The sequence below is a fragment of the Cervus elaphus genome, chromosome 6 (genome assembly GCF_910594005.1).
Source record: "Cervus elaphus chromosome 6, mCerEla1.1, whole genome shotgun sequence".
NCBI lineage: Eukaryota > Metazoa > Chordata > Mammalia > Artiodactyla > Cervidae > Cervus > Cervus elaphus.
Window position 1 is genome coordinate 6,633,735 of NC_057820.1, and position 20,471 is coordinate 6,654,205.

The 20,471-nt window shown below is 36.5% G+C and overlaps 1 protein-coding gene across 3 annotated transcripts in view; it reads left to right on the plus strand.

Annotated features, from left to right (window-relative positions):
• The window catches only part of FBXL5 (F-box and leucine rich repeat protein 5), a 54,503-nt gene that overhangs the window by 13,637 nt on the left and 20,395 nt on the right, over positions 1-20,471 (plus strand). For 2 of the 3 annotated variants that reach the window (XM_043906154.1, XM_043906152.1), the window contains exons 2-8: positions 5,360-5,575; positions 8,315-8,410; positions 9,708-9,894; positions 12,038-12,220; positions 14,931-15,056; positions 19,018-19,166; positions 19,872-19,954. In XM_043906154.1, the coding sequence (XP_043762089.1) occupies positions 5,441-5,575; positions 8,315-8,410; positions 9,708-9,894; positions 12,038-12,220; positions 14,931-15,056; positions 19,018-19,166; positions 19,872-19,954 (959 nt within the window). In that variant the 5' untranslated portion in view covers positions 5,360-5,440. The remainder of the gene's footprint in view (positions 1-5,359; positions 5,576-8,314; positions 8,411-9,707; positions 9,895-12,037; positions 12,221-14,930; positions 15,057-19,017; positions 19,167-19,871; positions 19,955-20,471) is intronic. The other variant, XM_043906153.1, reaches the window with a different exon arrangement.

A 20,471-nucleotide genomic window follows, 5' to 3' on the forward strand; every position in this document is an offset into this window, starting at 1 on the left:
TGAAACCAGAATGGTTTCTGAAAAATTTTTTTGTGACAATCTATTATGAAATCTTGCTAATTCACTCACCTTCCAAATTGGGATGATTTTAGGCAATATTTATATTGGGTCACATCCTTTTTCCAGTTTATTCTAATACCTCAGTTTTTCCTTAATCCTCAAAACTTAACAGCATTAATTCTGCCAGTGAGCGTGGAGTTTTTACTGTCAGTTAGTCCTGTAGTAGCTTGTATTGGCCGTTTGAGAAGTTGTTCCTTTTCTTCAGATGGTAGTCTAAGGTTTGTGCTTTGTGGAAATCCAGATGACCTATGGTGGGAGCAAAGGGGGCAATATTTGGTCAGCTTTACATTAAAGGGTCAGAAGTGGGCTAACAGCCTGTTTGAATTGATTTCTGAGAGCAAAGTAGGTGATGGTTGTAAGGATGTGCATGGTACAGAGATTTCCAGACTTATACGTTGACCAGCTATAAAAAGTTCAGTTGGCAGAGGCTCTAAGGAGTGCCCAGGTTTTTCAGATAAGAATCTTATGCCATCTATTTTATCATTTTATAAAGATAGGACATCTTAAGACCAAAACCTTAGGGAGAAAACAAGCTCAGAATAATTTGAATAGATTATTTTTTAAAAAAATTGAATGAGTATAGCTTTATGAAGAATATATTTAGTTTTCCTTGTTTTTCTATTTCTCTGCATACCTGTAAAAACTGTTATTGACTGACATTGGGAAGATTGATTTATTGGAGAGAATATTGAATTGAGAGCTAAGGAGGGGAAATAAAAGGGAATTCAACACATTCTTATTATGTACTTCCTTACTTTTAATCCTCACAAGAGCCCTGTGAGACAAGTATTGACCTTATTTAAGGATGAGGAAACAGACTTAGTGGTTAAGTATTAATAACTTACCAAACTAACTCACTCAGCTAGTAATTAGGGGAGGCTGAATTTTCGTCTTTCGGACTTTTTTTTTCCTTTCTGAAGCCAATGGTTTTTTTTGCGTTAACCCTACTCGTTCTGCTCCTTATTACTAATTACATGATTTTATGCAGAACATTTCATCAGTGGATCATAGGTTTTTCTGTCATTTTGAGCAGATAATTACTAAGGTTTCTTCATTCAGTGTAAATCTGTCTTGATCAAATGAAAGGATTATCTGGCTGAGGAACGAAAAAGTAAAAACTTATTTGGGGTAATGTTATTTGAGTTTTTGTTATTCTGTTTTTCGTATCTGTTTTTGAACTTAATACATAGTTTTTTTTAAGTGACACACAACTTCAAATCAGTTTAAAGCCAGTCTGTAAGTATGATTTTACATTGTAGAGTGTCTGAGACAGAAAGTCAGTTATAAATTCTTTGAAAATATAGGAGATACTATGTGCCTGAATGTTGTTATTTTTTTTATTTTGTGTATCCTGGTCCTGTGTTAAGTTTGCCATGCATCAGAGGATACAAGCTTACAGGTCACTTTGGAACTTTTATAATCCTACAGTGTTTTTCAGAGTGAGTTCTGTGACCCATTTGTAGGTCCTGGAATCAGTTTTGTGGATGAGAAATAGCATTAAAAACATGAAAGAGAAAAGTAAATGATGAGAGTACATCACAGGTTAGGGAGGGAAGTATTGATTCCTGAAATTTGGTAGAAGTGTATGTATCTAGATTGGACTGTATTTCGTACTAAGTTCAGTTCAGTCGCTCAGTCGTGTCCGACTCTTTGTGACCCCATGAACTGCAGCATGCCAGGCCTCCTTGTCCATCACCAACTCCCGGAGTCCACCCAAACCCATGTCCATCGAGTCGATGATGCCATCCAACCATCTCATCCTCTGTGGTCCCCTTCTCCTCCTGCCCTCTGGTTAAACATGGTGAAAAAACACTTACTTGGAGCCGTTCTTCTCAGCTGCAGCACTGTCACGTTTTGGCCAGATGATGCTTTGTTGTGGAGGCTGTCCTGTGCATGGTAGGATGTTTAGTCCTTTCCTGCCATACCCACTAAGATGCAGTAGAGACCTTGTCCATCAGTTCCTTGGGGGCAAAATCAACCCCTTAGTGAGAAGGAGTCCTTTAGACCAAGCATTCTGACAGTTTACTCCATTGGATCTGAAAAGATGGCTGTATGATGGAGACTAAAATGGTATCTTGTGGGAAGTAAGCAGGTCTCACAAACCCAGAGACTTGGTCTCTGTTTTGTGTCTGCGAGTTGTATGGTTTGGGATAAGTTATTTTCTCTGAGCTTCAGGTTTTTAACCTATAAAATGGTAAATGTAACATCAATTTACTAGGATTGTTCTTAAGAATTAAGTAATACATGAAATTATTTAGTATAGTACCTACCACGTTGTAGGCCTCAGTATGTCCCAGATGTTGTTAGTGTCTATGTTTATTGTTTTGTTTCAATCAAGTCTCTATGACTGAATAACTTTGCAGAGGCAAGCAATTTTAAAAAATGATTCATATAAATAAATTTTTAAAAAGGTAATTTGTATATGCTCAGGTTATTCTTTTCACTGCACTGACTTTAGATATCTGGTTAAAGACAGTTGCTCTTTTCAAGTGGAGAAAAACTGCTCGGTAGGATAAGGACTTCTAACTTTATTTGGGCTAAATAGCTCAGTTGGTAAAGAATCTCTCTGCAATGCAGGAGACCCGGGTTCAGTTCCTGGGTTGGGAAGATCCCCCTGGAGAAAGAAATGGCAACCCACTACAGTATTCTTTGCCTGGAGAACTCATGGGCAGAGGATCCTGGTGGGCTACGGTCCATGGAGTCACAAGAGTTGGACACAGCTGAGTGACTAACACTTTCACTTTCATTTTTTCATAGGAATAAGGAATAAGAGAAAAACCTAGGTAGGATTATGTATGTTATATTCCTTGTTCTTTAAATATATTAACTTACTAAATTGTCACAAGAGCCTTATTAGGTAGTTAATGTCATCAGGCCTATTTTACTGAGGAAGAAATCGAGTGCGGTACAAAGCTGGCAGAGACGGGTTCACACCTGAGCAGCCTAGCTGCAGTCAGCATCTTTAACCACTCTGCGGGACTGACTCTGTACCACGTAGAGTCCTTTCCTCGAATTTGGCTTCTCAGCCTGTAGCATGACATGGTCTTTACCTGAGCTTGTTACTAAATATGAAAGACTTTCTCATAGTTCAGTGAGGATATATGCGAAGCTTCCTGCATGTCTTTTTTTAAGATGTTATTTTCCATAACTCACATGAGATCATTATTTAGTTTTCTGTTATCCTTTTGTTTTTTTAAAAAATTTTAGTTATCATTAATGCTTTCATTTGTTATACCTCTTATCAATCTCTACTCACTCATTTTTAATTTCTTTTAATATAATGACACATGATAGTATTTGCTGAGGTTAGCCACTAGTGAATTTTCTTGTAATTTTGTGTGACATTTCTTAGGAGAAAATTTACAACCTTGGATTAACCAACTCTATCCCCAGTTATTTTTGTGTGGCTAAGGAGCTAAGAATGGTTTTTACATTTTTAAGTCGTTGGAAAAAATAAGAATAATATTTTATGACATGCAAAAATTATGTGAAATTTAAATTTTAGTGCCCATAAATATCAATAAAACTTCATTGGAATATGGCCACGGATTCATGTGACTACTTATGCGCTACAAAAACTGAATTGAATAGTTGCTCAGATGGTATGCCCCACAAAACTTAAAATATCTGGCCCTTTACAGAAAAAGTTGCCAGCACCTGTTATAAGTAATTTATTTATTGTGGTTAGTTTGTTATTTTATTTCCCATCACTAGAATGTAAACTTCATAAAGGCAGAGATGTCTGTTTTGTTCACTGAGCTATCCCGACTACCAGAAATAGTGACTGGCTTATAATAGCTACTCATTAAATATTTGAATAAAGTTAAAAAAATGCACATGAATTTTTATAAAAATGAATAATTTTCAAAGTAATGATAGCTAATTATTAAGCACCAATTTAATCTCACAGCAGCTATGTGAAGTACAGGTAGTTTTATTATTCCCATTTAACACCGAGAAGAAACTAAGACATTGGCGAAAAATAGCTTGCCCAGAGTTACTGAGCTTAATAGACAAGTAGAAGGGAACCACCCCTAGAGAATCTGACGCTAACATCTGTTTTTTTGTAAATGACCCTTATGCCTCATTCCTCTGCCTTTCACAGAAAATCCTTGGTTAAATTATATAGTGGAATAGTCTTACTTTAGGAGTCTTGTCATCTTTCTGATGCTGCGTCATGAGCCTGGTCTTCTTGCCCAAAACAGGCAATTAAGACACCATGGATTCTTCTCTATTTTCAGAATACTAGATCAGACTTGGCAGAACAAGTCTAGGAAGTATGGTGTTTGTAGCTTCTTCTTCATTTACTCTGTGTTGTTTTTAACCTAATCAGATTTTCACTTTTAAAATGGGTTTTGAAATTGGAATTGACATCATAGAAGATGCATTGAATGTGACAGTGGAGATAACAGAAGGTTTGAATATTACTTTGAACTTCAGCTTGAATCAAGTTTCTTGATAATATGTATGCTTTCAACATGAGAATTTAACTTGACATTAAATGCAGAAAAATAAAATTATATCAGGATCGTCATTTTCTCTTGTTGAATAGAATTAGAGAAAATGACAGTGTATATATTTATTTATATTTTCATTGATTTTAGCCTTTCCTTCAAGAGCATGTACTTTCTTTTGCCCTGATGTACAAGGTTTTCACACTGTACTGCTCAAGTGCTTCCACTCTAGAAAAGTACATGGTTCCTTATATAAACTGCTAAGTGTTGACCGTGGTTTTCTTAAAAAAAAAAAAAAATTAGTTCTCCTAAAATTATCTAATAATGTTCTAATAGCTCAGTACTTTATTTTCTGAACAAATCAGACTCATCGTGATATTAAAGTTAAAACAATTTATAATAGAAAGTTTTTGAATTTCTTATATTGTAAAAGTAGTATAATAGCATATAGGGCATTTGAACAAAGAAAAAAGTGTGTCACTTTATCCTAACACAGCTCCTTTAATGTTTACATATAACTCTGTGAAGTATCTGTGTTTACTATATGGGATATAGAGTAATGGAATTTTAGGTTTTGAGGAAGTCTGGTTTAATCTCATATTTAAAGAAACTGTGTGATTTGTTGGTGTATATATCCTTTCCTTCAGAAATCAACATCTTCCCTGCCTGGGGCACTTTTTATTATACCATTAAAACTTATAATTTAGGAATTTCCTTTTCTACTTTAACAAAGTGTAAGGGAGGTGTTTTGCTCTGTACAAAACTAAATAGGAATGCATTTGAATATTTCCTTTTGATGCATATTTGTATGTACTTATTATGCCTTCTTTTTAAATTTTTTCCAGCTTTCTAAAACCAACTTTTCCAACAACAATGATTTCCGTGCTCTTCTGCAGTCTCTGTATGCTACTTTTAAGGAGTTCAAAATGCACGAGCAGATTGAAAATGAATACATTATTGGTTTGCTTCAACAACGCAGCCAGACCATTTATAATGTACATTCTGACAATAAACTCTCTGAGATGCTTAGCCTCTTTGAAAAGGGTCTGAAGAATGTTAAGGTGAGTTGTACAAATGGATATTTATCACAGCTTGTGCCATCTTCTGATATATCATTGGCAAAACTTGTTAGTGTTTCATAGCAAATAATGTTGTGTTAAAAAAAAATGACACTTGTTAAAGACAGTAAGGAAGACTTTTTTCAGGGGATTACTGCAGTGGAGTTTTGCAATCAGGGAGAGAGATTGGACTGAACTCAGAATATGACAAGGACCAGTGGGGAAAGCCAGAGAACCGGCTAAGGGTCAGGAAAATTACTAAGAGGAAGCATCAAGGTTGGGAGATTCCTGCTAGACTGACCTTTGTTGCCTTTTGCTGAGAATAGACCAAGGTGGCAAGATATTGAGGATGCATAGATACTTGAGGGTTATCAAATGCTGAAGGTGGTGGGAGTAGGGTGGATAAACTGATTCTGGATGATTTTTGCTAAAACTGGAATAACTGGGCCAAGGACAGACCTCAAGGTCAGAGCCTAGTTGAGAAGACTTGGTGGAGCCTGAGAAGACTCTGGTTTAGTGAGCATCTTTGTCACACTTCTTTGTTGTTGGTTAGTCGCTGTTTTGCTACCCTGTAGCCAGTAGCCTGCCAGGCTCAGTCCATGGAATTCTCCAGACAAGAGTACTGGAGTGGGTTGCCATACCCTCCTCCAGGGGCTCTTTCTGACCCAGAGATCAAACCTGGGCCTCCTGCTTTACAGGCAGAGTCTTTATCACTGAGCCACTAGGAAAGCCCGGATAGATGCAGTTACTGGTGACAAAAGGTGAGATGGGCTTCTCTTAGAGCTCAGCTGGTAAAGAATCCACCTGCAGTGCAGGAGACCTGGGTTCCATTCCTGGGTCCTAAAGATCCCCTGGAGGAGGAAATGGCAACCCACTCCAGTATTCTTGCCTGGGAAATCCCATGGACAGAGGAATCTGACAGGCCATGGAGTTGTACACCACTTAGTGACTAAACCACCACCAAAGGTAAGATTGTTACTTAGAATGAACAGGGCCATGGGGCTGATTACAAAGAATAATTTTTAATTGTGTAACATAAGATTAAAGATATATTTGGGTATCGTTTAGGATAATTGTGTAGAGAAATTTCTCTATTAATTATATTTATTTATTATAGGGTATTTGAAATTTGATCTTCCTCTGTCCCTCTTTTGGCTTGGTGAAATATGGACTTCAGTTGCAGCTCTGTCAGACCACCACGCACCTTTCATTGATAAGTTTGTATTCTAGGAAGAGTGTTGTGCATCAGGGAAGAGGATGGATTGAAGGGAAAGAAAAGGCTCAAGCAGGATGGTTGTTATAAAAAGATGATCATAATAGTCTGTAGGAGATTACATAGTAGCCACTTGTAGGGAGGTGGGAGATTGCCTAGGGAGAGGTACTGGGAAGGAAGGTGGTATTTATTAAATGCTTCATTATACTCTGCATTCATATTATGTTCATGTATTGCCTATGCAATGAAATGATTAAGATCAGAACTAAAGTAGTGACTCGCAAAGAGAGAGGGGAGGGAACAGACTTCAGAACAGTGTAGGACATGAGGTTGATAAAGGTAGTGCTTGCAAACAGCTTCCCTGCTGGCTCAGTGGTAGAGAATCTGCCTGCCTGTACAGGAGGAGCGGGTTCGATCCCTGGGTCAGGAAAACATCCTGGAGGAGGAAATGGCAACCCACTCGAGTATTCTTGCCTGGGAGATCCCATGGACAGAGGAGCCTGGCGGGCTATGTCCACGGCGTCCCGAGAGTTGTTCCCAACTCAGCGACTACTACCACCAGTGCTTGCATATAAAGGGAGGAAAGGAGAGAGAAACAAAATGAAACTGAGAACTGAGCTTGGCTTTCTAGGGAATGTAGATGAGACTTGGGGAATGAAGAGATCCATTATGGACAAGTCGAGTGTGACTTGTTTGTGCAGTCCAGGTGGATGTTGATTAGCAGGAGGAAGCGTTAGTTGGGCTTCATGCTTGGAAGAGTAATTTGGTTTGGAAAAGCAAATTTGAGTATGCTTAGGGAAAATGTGTAAAATCCTGAGAGAATAGGACATTGGGTAGACTGTTAGGAAGCAGTTGACTATAAATTAGTTCAGAAAGGAGGAGACTAGAGAGGACTCAGCAGGGAATAAAATGTTCCCACATTTTATCAGTTTCACTATTTTGTAAATTCTCCACAGGTAGTGATGGATAAGTTACAGGGAAATGCGATCTTAGTTCATGTGGGGAGGAACAGTTTAGCTGTTGTCCAGGATTACAGTGCTTTACTTCAGGCTGCAGTGAGAGCCTTGCCTTCAGAAGTGTTTATGGTGTTTTGCAGGGTCATGTAACAGCTATTCTGGATTGTTTAGTGAAGGATACACTAGGCGACCTTAAAGGGATTTTGTAGTGAATATAGTCCAGTAGACTCTTGTGGACTGCTTAGAGGTATATTAGGAAAATGAACATATTGAATGTATAAATCTATGCATTAGAAATCAGTAGAAGTTTTGAGCAAGTGCTTGCTATTTCTAGACTTTTTATGACTTTTTAAAAAGAAGTAGGAGATCACATTAGTAAAAGATTTCAAGATTCTTTAAAGAGATGTTTTGAGGCCATCTTTTGTACTTAGAAAAGTACAGAGCTCACTTTGGTATTTGTTAGTCTAATTTTTTTTTCTGAAGTTTCAAGTAACATTTTAAACTGACTATAGGATCAGATATAATATAAATTAGGAGGCAAAATTTTTATAGAATACAATTTTTTATTTCTAGAATGAGTATGAGCAGTTAAATTATGCAAAACAACTGAAAGAGAGACTGGAGGCTTTTACAAGAGACTTTCTTCCTCACATGAAAGAGGAAGAGGAGGTAAGTATAATTTTTTCTCCCTGTGATTTTGGTCTATAAAATTAAAAAGTGTTATTTTGATTCTTCAAAATAATACATAGGAAGATGAACCTCTAGAACATTTTAGAAAACAAAGAAAAACTCAAGGGAAAAAAGCGTTAATTTTGTCTCCTTAGAGAGCTCATTGCTTTTCATTGAATGAAGGATGAATTCATTTACTCAAAACATATTTATTGTCTTACTGTGTGGATGAACCTACCATGTTGAATGTTAACTTTTTATGCCTCTAATGTCTTTTCTGAACCGTTAGAAGATTTTAATATTTTTTTTAATGTTTTCTGTGTTCATCTCAAGTTTAAACATTTTTAGTGTCTTTTTTTAGTAGTGGATTTTAGTAATTAAATGGTGGTGTTGAACTTAGCAGCCTTCTGCCTAGTTCATTCCTGTTAGGATGTCACTGAATGGATGAGCAAAACACTTCCTCATTCTCTCTTTTCTCTAAAGTGGGGTGAGTATCAGGAAAGGAATAGAGGGAATATTTTGTGAGGTACTGGATTTTTATTCAGCTGTAAATCAGGTATTATAGTGGTTCTCACTGTAATAAGGCTTCACTTTATAATCAGATGGCTATTAAAAAAAATCTACTTTTAAGCCCTTTCTAGATCAGTTAAATCATATGGAAAGTAGATATTAACATGGGTATATTTTAAAGGCTCCCCAAATCACTGTAAAATGCAAATATGCAACCAGTTCTAAAACCACCGAGTTACTAAAGCAGTGTTTATTAACCTGTGACGCACACCAAAATTATCTACGGAACAAAGGGAAAAAATCTCGCTTTACTCCACCTCTGAAGATTCTGATTCTTTCAGTTGGAGGTTGGGGCCCAGCATCTGTTTTGAAGAGAGAATCTCCTACAATACTGAATAGGTGAAGGTGTCATCAAGCTCTGGTTTTTCTGGTTCCAGCCCACCGGGTACCATTCTCATATGATTCAGAGGCCCCTGCTTGGGTAGAGGTCAGTTGCTGTAGAGGCAGGAGACAGTTAACTGACTTAAATGTCTCACCAGAAGAGGATGATTAAGAATGTATTATACAGTGTATGCAGGGAGACCTTCTGGGTCGAATACTTTTAAATCGACTGAAAAAGCCATAGAAAGAAGGATCTTGATGGTGGTATTCTAGTGTTAACAGCAACTTTTATGCCTTCCAAATATGTGGTCATACTACTACACTTGAACTATTAATACTTTAAAAGAGGTAGGTTAAAACAAAACTAATTAAGCATATTTCCTTATGAGTACTGTATTTCCTTTAGGTTTTTCAGCCCATGTTAATGGAATATTTTACCTATGAAGAGCTTAAGGATATTAAAAAGAAAGTGATTGCACAGCACTGCTCTCAGAAGGATACTGCAGAACTCCTTAGAGGTCTTAGCCTCTGGAATCAAGCTGAGGAGCGGCAGAAGTTTTTTAAATACTCTGTGGATGAAAAGTCAGATAAAGGTGAGACATATGTTTAGATAGCTGGTGATTTATTCATCCCAAGGCCATTTACTTCTTGTTGTTATGAACTTAATATTTTGTTTGACAAATAATTGAAGCCATTTCTTTTCAAGTATAGTAAATTTAATTGAGGACAATAGTTTCTTAGGATTTATTGTTGTCTGTGATAATTTATGGGCTTCCTTGGTGGCTCAGTGGTAAAGAATCCGCCTGCCAATACAGGAGACATGAGTTTGATCACTGGGTGGGGAAGATCCCGTGGAGAAGGAAATGGCAACCCATTCCTGTATTCTTGCCTCGGAAATCCCATGGACAGAGGAGCCTGGTGAGCTACAGTCCATGGAGTTGCAGAATTGGACAAGACTTAGCGAGTATACACCAGTGATAATTTATACAGCTCATTTATTTGGGCCACATGCAATATAGTGTTTCTTAAAGTAGTTTATATATAATAATAATAATATTGATTAGCAATAATAACTATCAATACTACTTATATATAATATTTTAATAATACTTCAATAATACTAGGTATTATTATTATTGCCAATCAGAATTATTGGAAACTACCATATATAGAGCACTTTTGCAGGGTCATCCAATTTTCTGAGCTCCACTGACCACAGTGGCTGTTTATATCTGTCCCTGTTTTTTTTAAATCAGTTTTCAAAACCATTTGATGCTTATCGTTTCTTCTTTACCCTTTCTCATAGCTTATATGCAGAAATACACAGGGGAGTGAGTATGAGAGGCATAGTTTTTCTGTGTATAGTCACTTTGAGAAAATAAATGACAAATGGAAATAAAATATACCTGCTTTTTTTCTTAACAGACTGTTTCCTCATTTTTATTCTTTCTTTTCTTCAATAACTCTGTGTTTTAAAACATCATTAAATAAAATTGTTGGTATCCTTAGGCTAGTAAAGATTCCTTTGCTTTTGCTAGATGAGCATAGCAATGACATTCCTTAAATTGCTTCAAAGTCTTTGAAATTGGTCCTTTTCTCTTATTTTTGGCACAAAGTAGGTGAGATGCATGTTGAACGTGTTGAAACTAAATTGTTTTTATAGCTTAACCTGTAATTAAACCCATAAAGCTTATGTGCTTCACTCTGAAGTACAGCTTCTGCCTTACACACCAAGCCAAGACCTGTTGTGTCTGGTTTAGTTGTAATTATAACATAGGATTTAAAAACACCATACTTGTTACATTGAATTTTCCCATTCCTTCAAAGTAAATTATAGTTGTGCTGTGTTTGAAATATTTGCCATTTAAAAAGGGTTAGTTTAAAGTAATTTGATGATAGCATTTCTTTATTTAAGTTGCTCTGTGAAAGACAAGTGTGTAAGATATTCAGATTCTTCTCATTACTTTAATGATGAAACTTTTTTATTTTTTGTTGAAACTTTTTAATTTTATATTCTTTATTGTATATCTCATTTTCAGTTTTCCTTTGATATATTGCTACTGAAATAATACATTATGAGTGATTGGATATCCAGTGACTGTTTTCTGTAATAGTTGCTGACAAAAGATCCTTGGTAAAATGTATACCAGCATTAGAAATATTTACATTATATTGTCTCAACTGGCTCTTAAATAGGATAAGTAGATTAGGGCACCTAAAGGTTAAAGAGGTCAGGTTTCACGAGCTCTTAGAAGAAATGTGAAAATCAAAGAGGAAACACAAGGGAGATACTTGTCATGCATGAACGGAAAACATGGTGAGGTTGGTATGTCATTATAAATGCCTTGGAGATGTCATAATCTGGCTGACTATACTTGCTGACTTAAAGCTGTGTAACCTGTTTTATTCCTTTTTCAAATGATGCTTCTTATACTATAAAGTGAGCATTGTTTTTTTTTTGGTGACGCCTTTGTAAAAGGAAGTCAGTTCTGTGTTCATTACTGTAGCTTCCACTGATGCAGTATGATTTGGGCCATGATAGTTTAACCCTGCAGATCCTTAGCAAGTTTAACATCTCCATGTTACCTCTAATCCATGTTATTTCCTTTTCACATCTTGCAAGCAGGAAGGAGTGGACTTTAGGCACTGGATTTTACTTATAGAAATGTGATTGTAATTTCTTATTGCATTTGCTCTTGTAGCCTTTAATGTTAAACTTTTCCTTTTTTATTTCAGAAGCAGAGGTGTCAGAACAATCCACAGGTATAACTCATCTTCCTCCTGAGGTAATGGTGTCAATTTTCAGTTATCTTAATCCTCAAGAATTATGTCGCTGCAGTCAAGTGAGCACTAAATGGTCTCAGCTGGCAAAGACTGGATCACTCTGGAAGCATCTTTACCCTGTTCATTGGGCCAGAGGTAGGTAAAGAGATGCTTAATTTGTTTTAAAAATATTTTAGTCTTTTTTTTTTTTAAGGTGAATACATATAGGCATTAATAAGCAAGGCCAGAGAGGGAAACTCTGAAAGGTTGACTAAAAGCTAGGTTTTATCGTTAGATTACAGGTCTTTCTTTGTGTACGGTTTGTAAAAGCTAACTATGCTTAAGTATTCATGGGTGAATTGTGTGATGTGTGCAATTTCCTTTAAAATAATTAGGAAAAAATAATTGGGGATGGAATGAAAAATAATTGGCAAAACATTGATAATTGTTGAAGATAGGTGATAGGTACATAGGTGTTCGTTATCCTACTTGTTTAATGCTACTTATTCCTACTTTTGACTACGTTTGGAATTTTCCGTAACAGAAAGTTAAAACTAAAATTAATAGGTTGTCAGAGCAGTTTTAAATAGTTAGATGAGTATTTTAATAAATTAATCTGATAAAATTTAAAAATGAGGCAGTATTGTTTCCATTTTGAAAGTGGCTCAAGATAACTGAATCTGTTTTTGTTTATAGCATATTTTTTTGTGATTAGTAATGCCTCATGCTATAACTTAACCGTTTTGAATTAGTTAATTTCATTGTGCTAAGGTAGTTTTATATAAAGAAAGAAAATTTTGTTTTCATGAGTGTATGATGCAGTCATGGTATAAATGTAACTAATATGGCATTTATTCTTCTGTCACTGAATTAAAACAATTTTTCTAGGTGAGTATTTACCTCAAATTTACATTGATTTTTAAAAAAAAATTTTTCTGTAATTTGTCCCTTTGACATGGAAATACATATTATTTTATATAAGCTATAAACCTAATTTTAAAAGTTTTATTTTTTATATTAATATGTAGCACTTTTAAAATAGGCTTTTGCTGGGTATTTAATTTTTTTCATTAAGCTATTTGGAATATTGGGTAGACTTATATAATCCAAATGATTAGAATTATTATTTTAATGTGGAATAACTTTTCCTATTGAGGATAATAATATATTAAGTGAAAAGTCAAATAAAGCAAGTTTGGATATATCAAATATTCTTTTTTAAATTGTATCTTTGATTATGAAAAATTACTTATTAATACATAATTAGGTACTGTTTGATATAAAGATCAAATATAAACAATGATAGGCTAGATTTCTGTGATGTTAACTGTATCTTGTATATGCTGTATATTGCTTTTTTCTGTTTTTAATATACTTAAAAAGTTCGATCCAATAAAAATGATGTTAATTTAATTTATTTACGGTATTTGTTTCCTGTTCTTGATCACAATTGATTTTACCCCTTCCAAGGGATGTTTTGAAATGTCCCCTGTTTTGAAATGGAGGCATTCTTGTTTGTCCCAGCTTGGAGTATTACACTACATCCATTGAGTGGAGGCCAGAATTGCTGCTCAACACCGCCCAGTGCATGGGAGGGCCCTCTGCAAGGAAGAATTAGCCAGTCCAGAATAAAATCATTTCAGTCCACTTCGGTCGCTCAGTTGTGTCTGACTCTTTGTGACCCCATGGCTCATCCTCTGTTGTCCCATTCAGAATATCATTGGTGCTAAGGTTGAGATCCTTAACCTTAGAATCCAGTCAATCCTAAAGGAAATCAGTCCTGAAAATTCATTGGAAGGACTGATGCTGAAGCTGGAAACTCTAGCACTTTGACTTATGCAAAGAATGGACTTATTGGAAAAGACCCTGATGCTGGGAAAGATTGAGGGCGGGAGGAGAAGGGGAAAACAGAGGATGAGATGGTTGGATGGCATCACCAACTTGATGGACCTGAGTTTGAGCAAGCTCCGGGAGTTGGTGATGGACAGGGAGGCCTGGCGTGCTGCAGTCCATGGGGTTGCAAAGAGTTGGACATGACTGAGTGACTGAACTGAACTGAAGATTGAGAAGCACTAAGTTATTGATAGGTGTACTAATGTTAGGAGTTCAGAAATTTAATTGTGCATAGTCTCTTCACAGTCAAATAATTTCAGTGCATTCTGCGGGATCTTTAAATGTATGGTTTACCTTACTCTTTTCCTTTGACTTCCGTTCCCACCTACTTCTGAGTTGCTGACTAATTCACTGCTGAATAGAAAGTCTTGCTTCCTTCTGTTTATTAGCTGTTGTAATGGAGGTATTGCTGGAGCCAGTGTTGAAGCCACAGCAAGGGAAAAAGGCTTGGTTGTTTTCAGTGATTTCTGAAATTGCATGTTAAGACTATTGATAATTATTTGAAATAGTTCTTTTGGTGTGTCTGAAATTGAATTTTGTGCTTATTTAAGTGTACTTTTTAAAATCGCAGTTGAGTATTTCTAACAATAGCTAGCTCATTGCCTAGAGCTCATGTATTTTTTTGTGCAGAGGTTTTTATTATAAATAAGTTACTTTTGGAGAAGAAGAAAAAAAAAAGTTTTTTTTTTTTTTTTTTTTTTAATGATAGCCAGTCTAATCTTGGGCTTCCCTGCTCTCTTAGACAGTAAAGAATCCGCCTGCAATGCCGGAGACATGGGTTTGATCCCTGGGTTGGGAAGATCCCCTGGAGGAGGGCATGGTAACCCACTCCAGTATTCTTGCCTGAAGAATCCCCATGGACCAAGGAACCTGGTGGGCTACAGTCCATGGGGTTGCAAAGAGTCGGACACAGTTGAGAGACTAAGCACACAGTCTGATCTTACTTTGTTCCTTTTGTTTGTTTGTTGAGTAGGTGACTGGTACAGTGGTCCTGCAGCTGAACTTGATACTGAACCTGATGAGGAGTGGGTGAAGAATAGACAAGATGAAAGTCGTGCTTTTCAGGAGTGGGATGAAGATGCCGATATAGATGAATCTGGTAAGCTATGTTTAGAATTAAAACTGTTACATAGTGCTTTAATAATTAATGTTACATTTAACAAGTATTTAGGTGCTAGGATTTATGTAGTTTGTGTTTTCTAAAGTAACTGGTGTTTTTAATCCTATTGCTTTTAAAACTTTGACAGAATAGTAAGTGTACTTAAAATTCTGTTTAATTTTTAATTGTGTATAGGCTTGATTCCCACATGCTTTTATATTTATGCAAACACCTAAAAAATCAGAAAATGATGGCTTTTTTCCTTATTGAAATAATATACACTCATTATAGTGCTCTGCAGTTTACTGTGTGTTTTTAGGGCCACTTCATTTGATCAGTTCAGTAGTATTTATGAGTTGTCTGTGGCCCAGAGGAAGCACCATGAAGCTGTTGAACCTGTTTATTCATTTGTAAACAGTCATGCCACTTGCCTCCTGCGGTGGCTGTAGAATTAAGAGGTAATACATATGGGAACTCATTGTAAATGGTAGAGGATTTTATAAACTAGTGTAGGCATTCATTAAGCACCGTGGGAGAATTCAGAGGTGACTAAGACTTGACCTTGCACTCAGAGAACTCACAGACCGGAGAATTGAGATTATAAGTTTCTTAATCATGGTGCATATTGGAGAGTGCTGTGGTAGAGGTGCAGAAAGATGCTCTTTGGGAATATGGAGGAGAAAGACGCAAATTCTGTCTTGATATTATCTTAGCTAATGATTATTAAAAGATGATGAAGTAGTAAAAAGAAAGAATTGATGAATAAGATATTCTTATACGTCATAAAATTGAACCTGTAGGAATTTTTTATTTGTAAGCTGCCCACTTATAGTCAGCTGGTCTGGCAAAAGAACTAAACTTGTGGAAAGTAAGGACTATAAATACAGAGATGACTCTTTCAGTATCAGGTTTATTTTTATGAAATAAACAATATGGCATAGTTTTAAATGTTTTGAAGGTGTCATATAAGGAAGAGGTCTATTCTAGTGGTATTTGGTGATTTGCTTACCCTGTGGCAGCCACTTTTTTGGCATGAGGTTAATAGGTAACAAAATGGAAAAAAATCATTGGCTTTGTTTAGCTTAAAATTTAGAGGAGGCTGCTGACAGTAAACACAGGCAAAATATGTATTTTATTAGATAGTATCAAGTACTGTGGAGAAAAAGAATGGAGATGTGTGCCAGGAAGAGAGGAAAGAAGTTATCATTTCCCATAGAGTGGGTAGTAAGGTCTCTTGTGAAATTTGAGCGAAGACCTCAAGGAGTTACAGTCTTTAGTCTTATATCACCTTAGGGAAGTAAAAGTCCTTCAGTTGTGTCCGAGTCTTTGTGACCACATGCACTGTACAGTCCTTGGAATTCTCCAGGCCAGAATACTGGAGTGGATAGCCGTTCCCTTCTCCAGGGGATCTGCCCAACCCAGGGATGGAACCCAGGGCTCCCGCGTAGCACACGGGTTCTTTATCAGGTGAGCCCCACGGGAAGCCCAAGAATGCTGGAGGGTATCCAGTCCCTTCTCCAGGGGATCTTCCCGACTCAGGAGTTGAACCGGGATATCTTGCATTGCAGGCGGATTCTTTACCAACTGAACTATTAGGAAGACTTGATTTACCCATTCTAAAAAAATCAATTTATAATATCCATGTTGAGTTTTAAAGATCTTATCAAACTTAATGTGTTTATCTCAGCTCTTAAAGATAGACAAAGAGACAACTGTTGTTTTCTTTCACAGTGAAAGGGAAGGGTTAAGGTTATAATGGTGGAGCCTTTCTAAGGTAATATATCTGTTTAGCTGTGTAGTACATCTAAGACTAAACTTGGATCTGCCATCTGTGTTAGTACTTTTTCAGCTTAGCTGTCTTTACTAATCTTGCAGAGAAGTTATTACTCTTCATAGGATGTTTTGTTTCCTTTTTCTTAGGATTTCATAGTAAACAGTACATATTTAGAGACAACCACAGAAACAAAAGAATCATTTGGAAATAAAATTAGAGTAGAATAAATAGGGTTCACTAAAAGTTATTTTTATCCCTATATTTCACATTTATGTTTGGCTAAAGGAAGAATTTAGAATAATATCTGTAATATGGAAACATTAGTCACAAATTCAGAGTTACTCTTTCTACTTAAGTTCCTTTTGTCTGATGCACTCAGTTTTGTGTTAAAAGAGACTTCCTCAGCTTCTCCTGTTGAACTGTTTTATGTTTAGAGACATTCCAGTTAGATTGCAAGAAAGCAATAGGATAAGATTATTAATTCATTGTTTTTAGTATAGTGTGTTTTTTTTCCGTATATCAAATTGGGTTTTTTGTTTGTTGTTTGGTTTTGGTACTTGTTGTTACAGTATTGCATCCTTTTTTAAACATCTAAGCCTTACAGAAGTTATTAAGTGAAAAGCAAAAGCTTTGCTCAGTTTTAAATTCTTAAGAATTCTAAGATATTTTTCCTTCCTTGATTCATTATGCCTAGCCTAACTTGTTTCAAATCTCTTCTAGGTCCATGTCCCTTTTATTTATGTAAGATAATGAATGATACTTTTTTATTATTTTTACTGTGGTTCATTTTCTTCTTCATATCCTGTATTCTTTTGAAGAACTTGCACTGTTCTTTAGGTAGTCAAAATGTTTTTTCCAAAATTTTTTTGGTACCTGAAACTGGGGTTATTTATTTATTTATTTATTTTTTCCATTTATTTTTATTAGTTGGAGGCTAATTACTTTACAGTGTTGTAGTGGTTTTTGTCATACATTGACATGAATCAGCCATGGATTTACATGTGTTCCCCATCCCGATCCCCCCTCCCACCTCCCTCTCCACCTGATCCCTCTGGGTCTTCCCAGTGCACCAGGCCGGAGCACTTGTCTCATGCATCCAGCCTGGGCTGGTGATCTGTTTCACCCTAGATAATATCTGTTTCGATGCTGTTCTCTCTAAATATCCCACCCTCGCCTTCTCCCACAGAGTCCAAAAGTCTGTTCTATACATATGTGTCTCTTTTTCTGTTTTGCATATAGGGTTATCGTTAACCATCTTTCCATATCATTCCATATATATGCGTTAGTATACTGTATTGGTCTTTATCTTTCTGGCTTACTTCACTCTGTATAATAGGCTCCAGTTTCATCCATCTCATTAGAACTGATTCAAATGAATTCTTTTTAATGGCTGAGTAATATTCCATGGTGTATATGTACCACAGCTTCCTTATCCATTTGTCTGCTGATGGGCATCTAGGTTGCTTTCATGTCCTGGCTATTATAAACAGTGCTGTGATGAACATTGGGGTGCACGCGTTTCTTTCAGATCTGGTTTCCTCGGTGTGTATGCCCAGAGTGGTATTGCTGGGTCATATGGCAGTTCTATTTCCAGTTTTTTAAGAAATCTCCACACTGTTCTCCATAGCGGCTGTACTAGTTTGCATTCCCACCAACAGTGTAAGAGGGTCCCTTTTCTCCACACCCTCTCCAGCATTTATTGCTTGTAGACTTTTGGATAGCAGCCATCCTGACTGGCGTGTAATGGTACCTCATTGTGGTTTTGATTTGCATTTCTCTGATAATGAGTGATGTTGAGCATCTTTTCATGTGTTTGTTAGCCATCTGTATGTCTTCTTTGGAGAAGTGTCTTGTTTAGTTCTTTGGCCCGTTTTTTGGTTATTTTTAACCTTCCCTCCGTTAATTAGCTTGAGAAGAAAATTACCTTCAACCTTGAATCATGTAAAAAATTTCTACCTTCCCTCCCATTTAAACTTTTTTTCCCCCTTTGTCTCTTTTCAGTTGATATCAAAACTGTTAAATGTTAAGTGCTGGCTAATGAGAACTCGTCCATTAAATTTGCTTTGCATATATAAGGGAGTTTAAGGAGAGCAAAAAGTATTTCATATTTAATAATATAGTGATTCCTTGAGTAGCCTGATTATAAGTGGTGTATCATCTTCTTAGACTTTTGAATTCATTTTCTAGAAGAGTCTGGAGAGGAATCGATTGCTATCAGCATTGCACAAATGGAGAAACGTTTACTCCACGGCTTAATTCATAATGTTCTACCATATGTTGGCACTTCTGTAAAAACTTTAGTATTAGCCTACAGCTCTGCAGTTTCCAGCAAAATGGTAGGTACAACTTTGCACTAGCTTGGGTGTTAAGAAAAAGTAGCAATGATCTCCATTTGGTTTGCTTATTGCTAAGCTTGAGAAAAATAACTTTACCCACGAGTGTGCCTTCCCATAGGTAGGCATACACTGCCCATTTTCTTCTTTTTTCATTTCAGTTCTCATAGTAATCTTTGTACGTAGATATCATTGCTACACATTATAGAAAAGGAAACAGAGACCAAGAGAGGTTAAATAATTTACTTAGTTTCACAGGTGTTAAATGACGAAGCCCAGGTTTTTTGTTTTAAAATTTTTTTTTGCCGCGGCATGTGGGATCTTAGTTCCCTGACCAGGGATTGAACCCAGGCCTCTTGGCTTGGAGGCATGGATTTTTAACCCCTGGACTATCAGGGGAAGTCGTACATGACTCTTTATAATATGTAAGGCATGGGAAGATGGGCAGATGAGATTAAATCACGGTTTTATAAAAGATGATCTTGTGACATCCTACATCAGAATCTTGTTGGGTATTCCTTAAAAACGTAAATTAATAAAACATTTTCTGGGGTTTCATCACAATATATATTTGTAATGCAGAATTGAAGTGATTTTTACATGCAGAAAAGTTTGAGAAGTCCTGGATATATTGTTCACTAAAAGTTACATCTCTAACCCTAACTAAACGTCTGCAGATCTTCACAGTGATTTTTTTCCCCCTTTTAGGTTAGGCAGATTTTAGAGCTTTGTCCTAATTTGGAGCATTTGGATCTCACCCAAACTGACATTTCAGATTCTGCGTTTGACAGGTTGGTTATTTTTGAGTATTTAAATTTGATGATTTCTAACTATGAATTGATAGAATTGTTCTGTAGTTTTTCATTTGCATCATTGCCACTGAATCATACTATCATTTTTTGCTATCAAATTTTGGTCATGTTATGGCAATAACTTGATGGCACCCTGCAATTCTTCATTCTTGTCTTTAGGTCCCGAAACTTACTTTTGTATCGTCCTGTCATCGTTGTAACCTCCTCCCGTGTCTAGGCTCTTGAGCTGTGCTGCAGTGGTGTAGACTGGGGCTGTTCTGAAGACGCTTTCGTTTTCAGTGTGGCTCGCAGTGCCCTTTGGCAGAGCTCGCTGTTACTCTTCGTACTTATTCTGAAGTTCTGACACTTATTTTCAAGCTGTATTCAGACTTTATTTCCTGGAACGCTGCTACTTTCCTCCTCCTCCTGCCTCACCCTGCACTTCCCCACCTAGTGTTTCTGTCAGTACCTGTCTTCCTGTTGCAGAGAGGGCAGTGTGTGCTTCCCTGGCTAAGGC